Here is a 13,207-nt window from a genome sequence, read left to right as displayed (position 1 = left end):
TTAAATAGAAGTTTTTCTTTGCATATAAGTTGTTCTCGTTTAGCCTCAAACACCTTTGATAGATTCTTTTGATGTTCTTCTATACTAAAACTATAGGCAACGATGTTGTCAAAGCATACTATGACAAACTTGTTGAGCTAGTCATGAAAAACCTAATTACTCAACTTGTGGAAAGTCTTTGGCGCATTAGCTAACTTGAAGGGCATCACCTTCAAGTAGTCTTTGCTCATCACCTTCTATCCTTGCATGATAATAGTAGCTTGACCACAACTCAAGTTTGGCAAAGCACTTGGCATAACTTAGATGATAAAACAAATCATTAATCTATGGAAGTTGTGTTGAGTCACTTTGTTGAGCGTGTGGTAATCCACTGACATCTGCATGCTCCAATCATGTTTCCTTTGAAATACCACCATTGGTGCTCCAAGCGAGGCTTGGTAAGGTCTTGTGTAACTTGCGTCCAATGGCTCATCAAGTTGGTTCCGTAATTCTATCAACTCTAGAGGCATAATATGGATCTTTAGTAGGACTTCACTCTTTGTAACAACTCGTTCTTCATGCTCCACACCTTGTCGTAGAGTTGGCACAACTTGTTTCTTCAACACATATTGGAAAACAATACACACCAGCCCTTGTCTACCATCTCCATCCACCAAGAATGGGGTGAGGTAAGTTGGTTCCTCTTCTTGATCCCTTCTTGAGTTGCATGGTAGAGGTGGACTTCTTATGGTCTCCTTTCTTCGCCATAGCTTGTACATGCAAGAGTGGTCATCCATTAGGCAAAAGGAATTGTGAATGGCTTTGTTGCCGCCCTATTATCCTATAAAATATTCATTTCAAGTATCACTTGGAAATGATCTATTGGAACAACGGTGAAATTTGCATGCCCCTTCCATTGTCCAAGCTTCACAATATCTTGCTTGGCTACTTTTAATGTAAGTAGGGGTATGCAGTTAATTGCTTTCATGCATCTTGAGTCCTCAACCAACTTCAAGTTGAGTCTTTGCACTTCACCTTGTGAGACAAAGTTATGGCATTCATTAGGGCATTGGGTGTTGTTTGACCCAAGATCTGCAAACATTAACTCTTTTTCTTGGGAAATTTAAGGTTGTTTTTCCTGCCTTTGTACGTGTTAACTAACCTCATTGCATTCATCCTCGGAATTTTCTCCTCACCCTCATTTTGTCCATGTGCTTCATATGCAATGGAAACTTGTAAGGCGTCGATCAATGATTTATGAGAGCAATCAGCAATTTAGCGAGGGCCTTAACATAAGAAGCACACAGTGTTTCCTTTACCATGTGTTGGAGGCCTGGGACGAGGATGCTTCCTTTGAAGATGATGGTTTGGTGTTGGCTCCGCCACTCTTGGGTATGCCCTTTTCGAACAAGTTTTCATTGTTTGCCACTCTCTTTGGGCATGAGTGAATTTTCTTCGGTCAGTCAAGCTTTTCACTGCTACTTGTGTAAGAGGCAAGTCTTGAACCATTTGTTGATGAAGTTCGGCCCTCGCCCACGGTTTCTAACCTTCAAGGAAATAGAACAACTTGTCTTTCTCTAACCAACATCAAAGGAGGGAATTGTTTAACAAAGGCAAAGTTATTGAACAAATTTTCTTACCATTTTTGGTGTGTTTAAGATCTCAAAGTTTGTGCTAATCATTGTACTCAATATTTTGAGGCAATATTTTAGAAGGTGAAGGTGTAAGGCGAGGTGTTTTAACTCTTAAGGCATTGGGATGTAAGCCTTTTGAGAATTTTTTTTTAGATAAAATTATAAAAATGTGTAAGTAAATTATATATATAACAAATAAAGAAAAATTAAGAAAATCACAAATATAATGTTTTTTAAAAAAAGATACGTTGCAAACTACTTGTTTTCCATTCAAAAAATGCTAACTTGAAAATTCATGACATAATTCATGACATTGATATGGCTAGTTCAAATTGTTTTCATGATCTATGATAGAAACTCTCAATTGTTTTGGAAAGGTTGAGGTTCAAGAGTTTTAGAAATCTACTCATGTTATGACATTCCATTTATATAAACAGCTTGTTAAATTTTCTAGCCTAATCCAAATTGAGAACCACAAACCCAAAATGCATAAGCTTCAACTAAAAGGTATTAAAAGGTGTGCCTTTTGTACAAATGCGTAAGCCTCGGTGTGTGATGCAGGTGTGCCTTTTGTACAAATGCGTAAGCCTCGGTGTGTGATGCATTAGCCTTTTCAAAATTTGGTATTTTAGATTGAGCCTCAAGGTGTTTTAGAAATTCCTTGCCCTAAGGCCTTTGAAAACATTGTGTTAAGGAAAGAATTGGGCTATAGAGCTCTCACTTAAAGTTTGCCCATGTATTAGTTATACACTGACCGTTCTAAATCTCATTGTACCTGTTATGCCACTATAGCTTGGTCTCCCCACTACCCAACTTGCTTTGATCTCGGGTCCTCCCCTTCTTCGAATGGAGTTTTCCCTTATTTAGATCAAAGAATCTAATAGAGACATTATTGTAAGTACATAGTAGCCATGGATACTTTTGCCTTTTTCGTTTTGTACCTAGTCGCATGAAGTATTGTTCTATGTCAAATAACAAGTCCTCCAACTCCTTAACATTATGAGCATGAATGAATTGTCTTGGTTTTGGTATCCTTGCTATCCCATATCCTACCCATGTAGAAGTAGCATTCCTAAGAGCAGGAGACGTTATGTTCATCTTGATATTAAGATCATTCATCTTGTGCTATAACATTTCCACCATATGATGCAAATCTTTTGATAGTTTATGAATGGACCTTATTACTATTTTTGAGACCCCTTTAGTACATCAACACAGTTTGTAAGTTGGGTTACTCCATGATTACATGGTTGACAGTCTCTATTTGTGCTTCTAACGTGTCAAATCTCTCATATTAGTGCTTGGCATGGTTCTCTCACCATGCTTTACACAATCCCATAATTCAAAAGTAATCAAATCATGAGGCAATTAACCAAGCACTTCTCCTAACTTTCACGGGTCGGAACACTTCATGCAGTGTTTTAGGTTGTGCAGCACTAGTTGTAACACACAAGCTTAACTAGTTAGGTGAAATAGAACTTGTCTTCTTTGATGTGTCCAGGGTATCCAACGTTGAAGCAGGAGTTTTTAACCAAAGCAGATTTATTTAACATATTCTCTTACTCAAGGAAGCACTGACATGAGACATGGATACAACATGATACTGACACGACGATGTGACGAATTCGAAAAAATGAGGATACGACATGGCATGGATACATTAATTAGTTAATATAAAAATATATTTGTTTAGGCATGTTTTTCTTTTTAGACATGACAAATATTTGGCAATGTTGATTTAAAATGAAAAATAAGCACCACTCCTGCAAAATTTCAATTACACATTTTACTACACTAATACAATCATCAGCTATATTCATATTATAGAATATTGGCTGAACAACAAAAAAACAACTCAAGGACATGTGTTGGTGGGGAATGGGTGTTGCTCATCAAGAAATTAGAAAGGAAAAAAAAAATATGAAGAGTGGCGAAATGGTTATGACTTTATATAGAGGGGGAATTTTGGGGGTTGGGAGGTCCAATGACGCTCTACCAGTTTGGTGAATTGGCACTAGGGCTTCAAAGGTCAACCACATCAGTGTCAAAGAACCTGACTCTCATTCTTGACCTATCTTTAATATATTTTTTTTTCCGGGGGGGGGAGGGGGGGTGTTGTTAACAAAATTAAAGGAAATGCAGTGTTTTAACGCAAGAAGTGTCCTTGCAGTGTCAAGAGGTGTTAGGAAGTGTCTTAGCCATGTCAAAAATAAATTTTTGATACGTGTCAAGGGGTGTTGGGCAGGAGTTGGTATCCGACACATGTTGGACATGGACATTTTAGGCGTCTAGAAGTGTCTATGTTTCCTAGATCTTACTGTTTTGGTGTGTGTAAGATTTCGAAGTTTGCACCAAGCATTGTGCGTAAGACCTCTCTCCTCAAGTTTGCATTATTATCAATTATACATTGCCATGTGTGTCATATTCATCTTGGCAATACCATCTCGTGTTGTAGCGCTTATATTGTGTGACAGAAATCTTCTATTACTTCATCCATAGAATCTTATTACTCTTTTTGAGATCCTTCAAATACATCAACATGATTCGTACGTTGGGCCAGCTACAAGCTTAGGCAGTTAGGTGAAAGAAAACCATAAACTCACCACTACTGCATTTTCACAATCATTGAATACAGATTGTTGCGCAAGTCGTAAGCAAGCATGAAAGTAAACACGAGAGTCAAGCTTTAAACAATAAAACACTGCAATTCATTTGTCACACCTTTATAAGCAATGTGTGTTTAGGGAGGGAAGCAAGTAGGCTAAATATGTTTGCACTAATTAATGAGTTTTCATGATTGATGAATACTCACCCTCTGTTAGGGAGCTTTCTATGCAATTCCTATTCTAGCACAAGGGAACATAAATATGATTGAGGGGTCGTACTCTCCCTTTTCAGTAAGGTATTACTCTTCCCAAAGAATAAAGCCTACAGTAGTATTTACATAATGGTTACCCACCTAATGCTAATGGTTACCCACCTAATGCACATGAGACAAGCGGTCATAGACAAACATAAGACCTTGAAGAGGTTTAGCTTTTGACATATTCCATGGCAAATCCCCATGCTTGAACCCCGTAGGAGCCCTAAGACATTCTCTAGGTCACTATAACAATAATTGAGAAGGTCGAACTCGAGCAGCCATCCACTTTCTCCTCACATTCTCAATGACTTCCCTAGCCGTCAGTTTTATCTAGAAAACCCAAGTTTACCATGTCATTAGCTTTCTTGAAGTCCAGCTTAAAAAATAGTCCTCTTCTACCCCATCTCACATCCTCAACAACTGCCTCATTATTAACCAACACAACATCAAGGACTTGTCTATCTTTAATGAAAGCAGATTGGACATGGTCATGGTACCACCCAAAACCTCTCTTAATATTTTAGAGACTTCTAAAGGAATTGTATAGAGGTGGCTGACCAAACTAATAAGCGTGAAACCCCTCACCCTTGTTGACCTCTCCTTTTTAGGAATGAGGGCTAAATATATAGAATTCACAGTAGTACTCACCACCCATTATGATGAAATTCCGAAAAAAATCTCAAAATCTCCTCTTCCAGCAGCTCCCAATGGTTAGAAGGCCTTTTGAAGCCATCAATACCAGGAGCTTTCTCCTTGCTCATCTCCAACACAGTTTTTCCTTTTTTTTTTCGAAAGGCCTCTAGCCATTGGCTTGAACTTATCTGAATGGAACTCTGATAAATACCCTTTTACATCAATATCTGTGGGAACACTTCTATAATGCTTGTAGAAGCTTGTGATCTTATCTCCAAAATGTCTATGGCCCCTTATGAGGCTCCTTGAATCAAGTTCCAATTCTTTGATGAGGTCTTTCCTCCTCCTTCCATTGGCCACCTTGTGAAGAAAACCAGAATTACATTCCCCTTCTCTCATCCACTTCACCATAGATTTTCTAATACTGGCTCATGTATTCCCTTAATAGAAACCCCTCCATCATTGCAAAGGGTAGCTCTTCTAGCCCTACCACCCTTCTCATCTAACAAGCCACAATCCTCCAGCCTATCCAAGCCCATCATTCCAAAGAATATGGCATTTTTCAAATTTTGATTTTCCGAAGAACCTCTCTACTTTATTGTTTCGGTTTCATCTTAACAACTTTTTTCATCAATATAAAACTCTCTCAACACTGGACTTAACACCCCCCTTACCAAGACCTCACCCAATCCTTGAATGAGGGGTGCGTCAACATGTTCTTAAATCTAAAAGGGATAGGACTCCACAACACCAGGTTAAGAGCCTAAAAGCATGGGGCAATGGTCGGAAATAGGCCATACAAGGTCTCTTTCCCGTTCATTGGTGGACAAAAATCTATTAAAGGAATATCCCTAAGCTTGCAGTCTTTAATAAAAAAATCAAACCTCCTCATGCTGCTACAGACCCTAGCACTGCCTAATCTGTCCCTAGAATTGCAAATCAAATTGAAATATTGCCTGCCACCACGACTGTGGACTGCAAAGGCCAAAAGCACTACCTAACTCAAAGAAAGAATTACGCATGGAGGAGGAATTTGGGCCATAAACTGACATGAACCACCACAATTTGAAACCCGTAAGCTATAGTAAAACCGACAAACAGAAATTCCCTATAAGACAATCCTTAATAAAGGCTACCATTGTGTCCCAAATGGCTTTTAAATTAGTTAGCTCCCTATGGCACAAAGGTGACTCAAGGTTTGTATGAATCCTCGACAATCTAGGATAATGTATCAGAAAAACTGTTGTTTACCTTCTCTTCAGGGGGATCCTCGCCCCCGCACATTGTACCTTCTCTTCTTTCTAACTAATATAGCTTCTTTTATTATTAAAAAAAGAAAAGAAAAGAAAACCATCGTTTACCTGCTGGGCCCTTATTTGGTCATTTCAGAGGCCTCTTGCTGCCTTATTTGGTACTGAAGGATGGGGCTATGGAAAATCCAGAAGTAAGCGGTACCACAGGAGTTTGACAAGGAACTTCTTGATTCAGGACAAGAATCTGTAACTGTGCCTCTATGAATAGGAATACTGCAGTCTTTGTCTTATACCAAAACCTCTACAAGATCATCAGCCTCTGTTTTTGTCTCATGAATTCCTCCCAGGTCTGGGTCAGGGACATTGGAAAAATCTGAAGATAGCTGAACAACATGCTGGATTCCTGAAGGAGTATGGCCAGGTTCTTCTTGATTCAGGACTACAATATTTAAGTTTCGGTAACTTTAGGATGATCATGATTTTTGGTTGTGAAAAGTCATGCTTTCATTGAACTTATATCTGTCTTGCTTACATTTTTAAAATTTATTCCTTGCCTCAACCTTTGCATCTGTTGCTTTGCTATTTCTATGATTCTGTTAACCCTCCTCTGGTCAAAGCAGTGAATTTCTGTAAAGCTTTAAATGCTTTATTTCTACTTCATTTGCATCTTGAGTGTGTGTTTGACTTGCAGGTGGTTGTGTATGAAATTTAGTCTTATATGGTGAATTCTATTTTCAGGATTGTCATGTGTTCTTGGGATGATTATTGTATTATATTTTGTGATTTTTAAATTCTAAACCTCTAGTTGTAATATCCACTATAGAGGATCAGGGGTTTGATGGTGTCATATTTTATTGGGACTTGGGATAGTCATAGTGTCACCTAGAATGTTGAACATTAATTTAGTGTTCTGGAACCATATTGTTCTGTGTTTTGGAATGTTCATACCAATACGAGGTTTGCTAAGGTTTTAGTGTTTTCTGGTAACTATGATTATACTGTACTTTGTGACTTTGTATTTTTAGATTTGTCATTATAACGTACGCTGAGGGCGGGCCTTAGATAAATGGTAAGGTTGCTCCTTTGTGACTTGGTCATGGGTTCAACTCCAAGAAAAAAAAGCCTCTGCATTAAAAGCAGGGGTAAGATTGCCTACACTGTGAAAGCCCTCCCCCTACCCTTGCAAAGTGGGGAGCCTTGTGGCCTGGGGATGCCCCTTTTATTGTAACATCTACGCTCTTGATTTTTGTGTAGCAACCATTAATGCTGCACTTTTCTCTAAACCAAGATGGCTGGGTCTGATAACTCATAACAGAGTGGCATCAATTACTCTTCTGTAGCACTACAAAATGTCGAGGTTGGCACCACCAGACATGCTTATTATTTGTACCATTTTATTTGCAGGAGTTATGGTCATTGTTGGAGTTCATAATGCCTGATATTTTTGCTACTGGGGATGTGGACTTGAAAAAGCTTTTAAATGCAGAAGATGGAGATTTAATTACTCGTATGAAGTCGATCTTGGGGCCATTTATTCTGAGGCGTTTAAAATCTGATATAATGCAGCAACTGGCTCCAAAGATACAGCGGGTATTTTAGATGCTTGTTTATGTCATTATCTTTCAATCTATGCACTGAAATTTGTTGATTTTTCTTTAATTGGAGACCTTGATTTGAAAATTTGTTTTCTTTTATCTAGTGTTTTGCATAATATTAGAAAAACAAGAAAATGTTTTTGCAGGTTGAGTATGTGTTTATGGAAAGGCAACAAGATGATGCTTATAGAAAGGCCATTGAGGAGTATCGGGCCGCTTCACAAACTCGTTTTTCTAAGCTTTCAGAAGCCAACTCAAACAATGTTGTTCTTCTTCCTCGGCGTCAGATTTCCAATTATTTTATTCAGTTTCGTAAGGTGATGCAGCTTCTTCTTCTTCTTCTTCCCTCTCTCTCTCTCTAGCTAGTAAATTACATTTTTCTTAAGTCCATATTACTTGGATGATATAATGCAATGGAACACACAGACATGAATGCTTGTGTTTTTCTGATTGGCCTATCTTTTGATCATTCTAGATAGCAAATCATCCTTTATTGGTGAGGCATATTTACAGCGATGAAGATGTCATTCGATTTGCTAAAAGGTTGCACCCGAAGGGCGTGTTTGGCTTTGAATGCACATTAGACAGAGTGATTGAGGAGCTTAAAAGTTATAATGATTTCTCGATTCACAGGGTAATTCTTCATTTTCTGTTAGCATTGTGAAAGTTGTTGACCTTTAAAACCAAATGTAACTCTTTGGTTTTTAAGTTTTACTGATTACTGCTGATAGTACAAAAACTGTTTTTGGTTATGAGCTTGAATATATATGTCATTGTTATCATCATAGTTGTTGCTGTCCGTTATTTATTATTTCCACTTTCTATAATATGGTGGCTTTTGCTGCTTTTGAATTTTAATTGCCCTTTACTTTTCTTGAATACATGATTTCTGTGACCTGAATCTGAGATTTTTGTTTTATGAAGCTTCCTGTTGTTTAGGTATGAGTACTAGTAGAGTTATTATCTTCTAAAGATGATGTATCTTCTGGCTACCCCCATGCAGCTTTTGCTTTACTATGGTGTTTCAGACTTGAAGGGAATCCTTCCTGATGAGCATGTTATGGGTTCTGCAAAATGTAGGGTATGTGAAAAAAAGAAAAAAGAAATAAGGGTGCTAAGTTTGATATCTCGTGTTCATGAAAAATTTTGACCTGTTTTGTTTACACTGCATTGCTGCAGGCACTAGCTGAACTTCTCCCATCACTGAAGGAAAGGGGACATAGGGTTCTGATTTTTAGTCAGTGGACATCAATGCTTGACATTTTGGAGTGGACTTTGGATGTAATTGGGGTTACGTATAGACGCCTCGATGGAAGGTATCACTGTTCACTACATTGCAATGGAATAGTCTATGAGGCTGCAATCAATAGTCTATGGGCATATCTATGTCGAATTCCCAGATGCCTATTTGATGGTTTACATGTTGAATATATCTTGCCATAGTATGCTGAGTGATTATTGTAATTTATAATTTTTTTGGGAATATAATGCTTCTGCAGGGCACAGTACAGATCTTTTAAAACCTAGATTCCTAATAATGGATGGCTACGCTAATGCACATATATTGGTATATACATCATGACTTGACATTGACAAGAAATAAGATTTATATACAAAGAATATAACATAAAAAATATGATAGGAAAAAAATCTCTTTAATGGTATATAAAACAAAGTCTATAATTTTGTATACATTTTGAGAAACTTGATTTTGACTTGCTCATTGTGTCTTATAGATATTAAGTAAACATGGAGAAACTAGTAAATATATAACATGCATCGCACATGAATACGTTGTTGCAAGTAAATAAGTTTAATACATTTTGATAATTCTAATGTAATTTAGAAGTGTTTTTTTTTTTTAACAAATTGATAATTTTTTGACTTGTTTATAACTTATAATATGTACAAGGAAAAGAAGATAAAAAGGGAATCCATTTCCTGTTGTATTTTCTCTCTATATTATTAAAAATGAAATTTTGTTTTAATATGATTAGAAGTAAGAAAAATTAAAGGTTAATGAGACATAAAATCATAATTTTCCAGGTTCCATAGAGGGCTAAAGTTATTCATAAAAAAATATTTATTTGCAATTATAAAATATGGAAATGGATATGTAATAGTGCTGTGAAACAATATGAAATATGGAGAAAGAAAAAACACAAAAATATAAGACATGCAGGACATAAATACTTAAAGTTAAATTATTTAATATTATATTTAAATAGTTGACCGGTACACCAATACTAAAATTTTATAATATCATATATTTAAATATATTATGCATGAACAAATTTAAATTTAAATATTCATATAACACTTCATAAAAAGTTGAATACGTACATTTTTTCTTTGTTTTTTTGTTTTATTGTAAAGTTCTCAATGTATATGTCTTTCCACTGAAAATGTCAATAAGTTTATTGTAGTTTTTTTTCTTTTTCTAACCCAAAGTTGTAATATATGTTTTTGTAGTTATGATTTTTCTTGAATAAAATAAAAGAACGCTGCAAGAGAAGTCTTGGAGAAGCATCATATATGGAAAACACGTTTTAAAAGTTATGAGCAAGGTTTATGAAAATGCTAGATGCATGTTAGAGAAGTGTCAGTGTTACTGTGCTAGGGTTAAATGTGACATGAGTATGGTAACCTTAAAGAATTGACTAAGGCTGTATTGTTTTACAAAAGCATAAAAATGATATCAGAAGATAATACCAAAACTATATTCTAAAATCCAACTCTAAGAAAGATTAAGCATATGTTTACCTAAACTTATAAGAAATAATTGTAATTTTTATTTTGAACGATTTGATAATGCCTTATTGTAATTATACTTATCTTGATTTTATATATATATATATATATATTATGTATCTATGTATATTCATATTTACTAATGCATGACATCATTCTTAAAATAAAATTTAGAAAAAAAATATTATATATTATCGATGAAGAACATATGAGAGAATCTTTATTGATACAGAAAATTTTTAATAAAGTTATATTAGGCTATTATCATGGGATTTGAGGGGACTTCATGACACATCAAAAAGGGCTTTAATCAGTCTTTTCTTTAGAAGTGGTGAGAAGATGTTTGCTTATAGGAAACTAAAGCTGAATATATGGATTAGATTATGGTCAACAACTTATGGGGCATAGGTCTGGAAATGAAATTTGCATTGGAGCTGCTAGAAATGCAGGGGTATTCTTATTTTATGGAAGCATGGAGTGGTGGAATGCTGAATCACTCCTCAAATTCTTTCTTGGTACCAAGCTAGTGAGAAACATGGAGGGTAACTTCAAGTGGATCCTTATCACCCTCTAAACAGATATTTTGGAATGACCTCTTGGAAGTTAAAAGAAGGTGGGATGCTCCATGGGTCATAGGGAAATATGGTTTTATATCCCTGTGAAAGAAGTTGGGGAACCTTTGAGAACAATTGCATGCGAAAGTTCCCTAATTTTGTCAATGTGAATGCCTTGTTGAACTTCTTCTCATTGGTGGCCATTTTACTTGGTCCAACACCTTGTAGTCTCCCTTGAGTTTTGATTAGTTCTTAAACTCCCCAGATTGGGACGAGCATTTCCCAAAGGTTACTCAGAATCTCCTCCCTAGGCTTATCTCGTATTGCTTAACTAACCTCCTAGATACTGGAGCAGTTAAGTGGTGGTGAACTCCATTTTGATTTGAAAACATGTAACTTAGACTTCTCGGTTTCAGTGACCAGCTGAATCATTTGTGGTTTACTCTTCATTTCAAGGGGAAAGCAAGCTTTGTTTTTGCATTGAAATTGAAGGGACTGAAGGATATGCTGAAGTGGTGGAACGGAGTATGTTTGGGGATATTCACTTGAAAAGACTGATTTTTAATGGCATTAAGGAGCTGGATGAGGGGGGAACTTGGTTATGGCCTCAATGCCGAAAGCAAGGCTATAAGATATTTGCTTAGGAAAGAACTTGCTTAGGTCATTAAATTGGAAAATACCACATGGAGGCAAAAATCCAGGGATGTGTGGCTTAAAGAGGGGGGACCAAAACACTAGTTTCTTTTCCCAAACAGTAAATATGCATTGAAGATTGAACAGGTTGACGAGAATGGAAATTGAGGGGCACTTTGGTTGATGAAGAAGATATTGAAAATGGCACTAGTGATTTCTATAAGGATCTTTACACTGAACATGAGGTCTGGAAGCTAGTAGTGGATGACCTTACTTTCAGCTCCCGTAATCCTAGCATAGCAAGAAGAAGAAATTTACCAAGCTCTCAAGGATAGTAATGGGGATAAATGCCTGGTTTGCGATGGTTTCTCAGCTTTTTACCAGGCAAATTGGGGTATTCTCATGTAGGACATACTCCACATATTTGAGGACTTCTTCAGAAATGGCACATTGAGTTGCATTAATTTTACTTTTGTGACCCTCATGCCCAATCATCTTGTGGGTAATATTTATAAGATTCTGTTCAAAGTTCTTGCTATGAGGCTTTGAAAAAGCTATTTTGGAAGTTATTGGCCAGCACCAACATGCCCTATAGCAGGCAAACAAATCGTGGATGCAACCCTTATCACTAATGAAGTTGTGGATGTGCATTGGAAGGATAGGGAAAGGGGGTTGGTTTGTAAGCTTGACATGGAGAAGGATTTTGATCATGTGAACTGGAAATGACTTTGGAGATTCATGAAGGAAGAGGACCACCTTTGAAGGAGAGCCATTTCTTCTAAGTATGGTCTTCAGCACAATGATTTGGATTAACTTTTTCTTTTGGCATGATATTTGTTCCGGCCAATCGCCCCTCGGTCCATTTTTAATTTGGCTTGTGATCAGGATGCGCTCATTGGGATTAATCTCTTTTGAGTCATAGATCGAAATATTTTTGGGGACATTCCTTGGTAAAAAATGTCTGACTGGGAATTGACCATCCTACAGACTTTTGTGACAACTTGTACAAATACCAATATTGGAACACTACAAATGTTCCCAAGTGGTTCCTGCATAAGAGATCCTATTACAATAACCTCAATCCATTGGTATCAATCGGCAATAACTTCCCTTGGGTACCCATCTGGAAAACAGCAGCCACCACAAAGAGGATGGCCCTCGTTAATAAGTGCTTTTTATGTTTGGATAATGCTGAACTGTTGTCCACAATCCTCTTGAACTGCTCTTGGACCTGGAATTTTTGGAATTTGGTCACTTCTTTTGATGAGACAGCAGGGGGTTACTTCCATATCAGTGGAGGAAGATAAAGGCA

General features: G+C 36.8%; 1 protein-coding gene across 2 annotated transcripts in view; it reads left to right on the top strand.

Moving 5' to 3' along the window:
- Window positions 1–13,207, top strand: part of LOC131153640 (protein CHROMATIN REMODELING 19) — a 41,136-nt gene that overhangs the window by 18,528 nt on the left and 9,401 nt on the right. For both annotated transcript variants that reach the window (XM_058106091.1, XM_058106090.1), the window contains exons 6-10: window positions 7,767–7,952; window positions 8,104–8,274; window positions 8,433–8,591; window positions 8,961–9,038; window positions 9,137–9,273. In XM_058106091.1, coding sequence (XP_057962074.1) covers window positions 7,767–7,952; window positions 8,104–8,274; window positions 8,433–8,591; window positions 8,961–9,038; window positions 9,137–9,273 — 731 coding nt within the window. The remainder of the gene's footprint in view (window positions 1–7,766; window positions 7,953–8,103; window positions 8,275–8,432; window positions 8,592–8,960; window positions 9,039–9,136; window positions 9,274–13,207) is intronic.

The sequence above is a fragment of the Malania oleifera genome, chromosome 4, assembly GCF_029873635.1.
Source record: "Malania oleifera isolate guangnan ecotype guangnan chromosome 4, ASM2987363v1, whole genome shotgun sequence".
Taxonomy (NCBI): domain Eukaryota; kingdom Viridiplantae; phylum Streptophyta; class Magnoliopsida; order Santalales; family Ximeniaceae; genus Malania; species Malania oleifera.
Note: the sequence above shows the minus strand (reverse complement) of the source record. Positions and strands in the feature narration are given on the sequence as shown.